Below are 3,997 nucleotides of genomic sequence, written 5' to 3'. Positions count from 1 at the left end.
TCTTCTTCTTTTACCTCACCGCGTGTCTGTTGTGGGGAGGGGAGGGAAAGGAGTTTGCGAGCCGCTCTGAGACTCCCTTGGGTAGTGAAGGGCGGGGTATAAATCCAATCTCTTCTCCTTCTTTTACCTCACAGGATGTCTGTGTGGGGAGGGGAAGGGAAAGGAGTTTGTAAGCCGCTCTGAGACTCCTTTGGGTAGTGAAGGGCGGGGTATAAATCCAATCTCTTCTCTTCTTCTTCTAAAATAGGCTGGGGGGGACGACAGTGAAAAATTGGAAGTCAAAATTGGGGGTCTTTGGCGACCTTAGGAGTATTGAATATGGGCTCAGAGACGGTGGCCGTGAGGACTGCTTTGTGCTTTACAGAGTTTGGGGAAATTGAATATCTTCTTATTTTTTATGTGCTGAAACAGTGTCGGCTCCTTCGTCAGTCGGCCAGTCCGAATGGATCCAGCAAACCTTAACAAAAAGCGACCGTCCAGAGTTGACGAGTGCAAAAGTTGTTGTATCGGGTGGTAAGTAGATGAGAACGATGGTGGGGTTATTGGTCAGCTTCTAATGTATTATAATACTCAGGGCTTTTTTTTTCTGTTATGCCTGATTATTATTTTATTTTTATTTTTGCTTTGTGATGGGCGGAAGAATCTAGTTTATCTAAGGAGTGTGCACCTGCTAAATAATCACAACAATTTATTTGCTTACTTACAAACCTCCTATTTTGCCAGGACTGAAGGTGAGTTAGAAAAAACAATGCAATAAAGAAAAAAACCAGTATTAAGACCTGCCGTAAACAAATGCCAGCGTTTGAATATTCAGACAATGAAACAAGCCTAAAATAATGCATATTTCCTGTAAGATCTGCTTTTAAAGCTGCCACAATTGGTACCTGGTGCTGTGGCATAGACTTGGTCCTAATCCCCACGGGTTTAGCTTGCGGAACCGAGGTTTCTCGCCTCTGCCTTTTGACTAAAATACCTTAAAAGCTACCTGATTATTATTTTATTTTTATTTTTGCTTTGTGATGGGCGGAAGAATCTAGTTTATCTAAGGAGTGTGCACCTGCTAAATAATCCCAGCAATTTATTTGCTTACTTACAAACCTCCTATTTTGCCAGGACTGAAGGTGAGTTAGAAAAAACGATGCACTAAAGGAAAAAGAAAACAGTATTAAGACCTGCTGTAAACAAATGCCAGCGTTTGAATTTTCAGATAATGGAACAAGCCTAAAATAATGCGTATTTCCTATAAGATCTGCTTTTATAGCTGCCACAATTGGTACCTGGTGCTGTGGAATAGAGTTGGTCCTAATCCCTACGAGTTTAGCTCGCAGAACCGAGGTTTCTCGCCTCTGCCTTCTGACTATAATACCTTAAAAGGTAAAGGTTTCCCTTGCTCGAAAGCCAGTCGAATCCAACTCTAGGGGTGTGGGGCTCATCTCCGTTTCCAAGCCGAAGAGCCAGCGCTGCCCGAAGACATTTCCGTTGTTATGTGGCCAGCATGACTAGACGCAGAGGTGCACGGAACACTGTTACCTTCCCACCGAGGCGGTAGCTATTTATCTACTCGCAATTTCTTGCTTTCGAACGACTAGGCTGGCAGGAGCTGGGGCCAGAGACGGGAGCGTCACACGGCACTCGGGTCTCGAACTGCTGAACAAAAGACCTTCCGGTCTGCAGTTCAGCGTCTCAACCTCTGAGCTGCCATGGCACTAAAACCTGATCTTGAAAGCTTCCAGCCGAAGAGGGGACCTGGTGGAAATACAATTCTTCCCCGCCCTTCACCAGCCAGAAGCGCCTTTCGATTGTGGCGCTGCTTCCGTTCCACACGTCTCATTTATTGTCTCTTAACCTTTGCGAGTGGGCAGTTCTCGGCTTTCTTACTCGAAAGCCTTAAGTGTGTGTGTTTGGGGTGTATGTCATCGGCCAGGTGCTAATTCCTTAGTGTTCTATCGACAACACGGGAAGGAATATATGCACAAGTAAACTGCATTCGTCCTAAAGCAGTGTAAACAAAAGAGTGATTTCAGATCCGCAGAAGCGTTTCAGACTGGGTCATTCAGTATCAAGTGTTCTGTTTGAAATACCTGTCAGGGGCACAGGAGAAGTTTGGAAAGGGGGGGGGGGAGAAGGGCCGAGGGCAGCCGTGCCCAACGTCGGCCCGCGCCTTTCACCAGCCAGAAGCGCCTTTCGATTGTGGCGCTGCTTCCGTTCCACACTTCTCATTTATTGTCTCTTAACCTTTGCGAGTGGGCAGTTCTCGGCTTTCTTACTCGAAAGCCTTAAGTGTGTGTGTTTGGGGTGTGTGTCATCGGCCAGGTGCTAATTCCTCAGTGTTATATCGACAACATGGGAAGGAATATATGCACAAGTAAACTTCATTCGTCCTGGCTGTCTCTCCCATGAGGAGGGAGACCAAACAGATGGCTTGTGTTCAGCTGTGTGCAGCTTGACTAAACGCTGCTGCACTTTGTACAAGAGGGGCCTGTACTTGCCGACTTCCTTAAATCTATTTATTGACTTACTATGTTTATATCCTGCTTTTCTCCCCAAAGTGGCTTGCATTGTTCACCTTTCCTCCGTGAATTTAATCAAACCTCTGCCCCTAGAAGCATCGAAGGGAGGCGCTTTCAGAAACGGGGTTCCTTTAAGCTTTTCTTTAAGTCTTATCGTTCGAGACTTTGGTCTAAGAACAGGAGAAGAGAAAAAGAACCTTGTTTCGGTCTGGAACGTGCCCGGAGGCGCCTGTGTGGAGGAGCCAGTTTGGTGTAGTGGTTAAGTGCGTGGACTCTAATCTGGGAGAACCGGGTTTGATTCCCCACTCCTCCACTTGCACCTGCTGATGTGACCTTGGGTCAGTCACAAGCTCTGGCACAGCTGTCCTTGAAAAAGAGCAGTTTGTGTCAGAGTTCTCTCAGCCCCACCCACCTCACAGGGTGTCTGTTGTGGGGAGGGGAAGGGAAAGGAGTTTGTAAACCGCTCTGAGACTCCAAGTGAAGGGCGGGGTATAAATCCAATCTCTTCTTCTTCTTCTTCTTCTTTTCCTGAACCCTGAACTTAAAATATATTAGCACTTTTTCTATGAAAATTTAAGCCAATTAAACCAGGGTGTGGGTGTGGGTGGGGATTAGTGAACAGTGTCCGAAGAGAAGCAGTTCTTGGTGCATAACCTTTAAAAGCAAAGCTCTTTGTGGAAGGAAGCATTAACTATTCGTTACTCGTATTTTAAAGCTAGATTTGAGTTCAGTTAGAGAGTTAGAAGATGTTTTGGATATAAGCGTTCAAGAGTCAAAGTTCCCTTCATCAAGGAAGGGAGCATTGAGTCTCGAAAGCTTCTCTCCAGAAAAATCTTGCGTCTGAGGTGCTACTGGACTCAAGTATAGCTACCCTCTGAGACGAGCAATGCTCCCTCTAAGCCGTGGAGTTTTGTGAGCAAAAACATTACTTTGTGAGTCACCGGCATTAAAGTTGTGAGTGAGCGATTTGGCTCCTGCATAAATGAGTTTGCTCCGGAGCCCTCCTTCCTGGGCTGAGACAAAAATGTGTGAGCCGGAGGCTAAAAAACGGTGAGCTAGCTCACACTAACTCAGCTTAGACGGAACACTGGAAACGAGTCTTTTTAAGGTAACCTTTCCTTGCTTCTAGTTGGAGCCTCTCGTGCAGCTGTTGACGCTGGCTTTGTCCCCAACGATATGCAGGTCGGACAGACGGGCAAAATTGTAGCACCCGTAAGTACCTAAGCGATGTTAAGAAAAGAGGTGGGTTAGAAAACAGCTAAAGAACATAAAGAAGTATCCTTTGGACTTCCTCCTCGAGAGCCGGCTTTGTGTAGTGGTTAAGAGTGGCGGACTCTAATCTGTAGAACCGGGTACGATTCCCTACTCCTCTACACGAAGCCAGCTGGGTGACCTTGGGTCAGTCACAAGTTCTCTCAGAACTGTTCTCTCAGGGGCAGTTCTCTCAGATCTCTCTCAGCCCTGCCTGCCTCACAGGGTTGTCTGTT

At 46.5% G+C, this 3,997-nt stretch overlaps 1 protein-coding gene across 1 annotated transcript in view; it reads left to right on the top strand.

The window, feature by feature from the left end:
* Positions 1-521, top strand: part of ETFA (electron transfer flavoprotein alpha subunit) — a 17,935-nt gene extending 17,414 nt beyond the window's left edge. Inside the window, exon 7 of the mRNA XM_015423566.1 lies at positions 412-521. Within this exon, the coding sequence (XP_015279052.1) occupies positions 412-521 (110 nt within the window). The remainder of the gene's footprint in view (positions 1-411) is intronic.
* The last annotated feature ends 3,476 nt before the right edge of the window (positions 522-3,997 follow it).

The sequence above is a fragment of the Gekko japonicus genome, unplaced genomic scaffold (genome assembly GCF_001447785.1).
Source record: "Gekko japonicus isolate JY-2015 unplaced genomic scaffold, Gekko_japonicus_V1.1 scaffold3689, whole genome shotgun sequence".
Classification (NCBI taxonomy): Eukaryota; Metazoa; Chordata; class Lepidosauria; order Squamata; family Gekkonidae; genus Gekko; species Gekko japonicus.
Note: the sequence above shows the minus strand (reverse complement) of the source record. Positions and strands in the feature narration are given on the sequence as shown.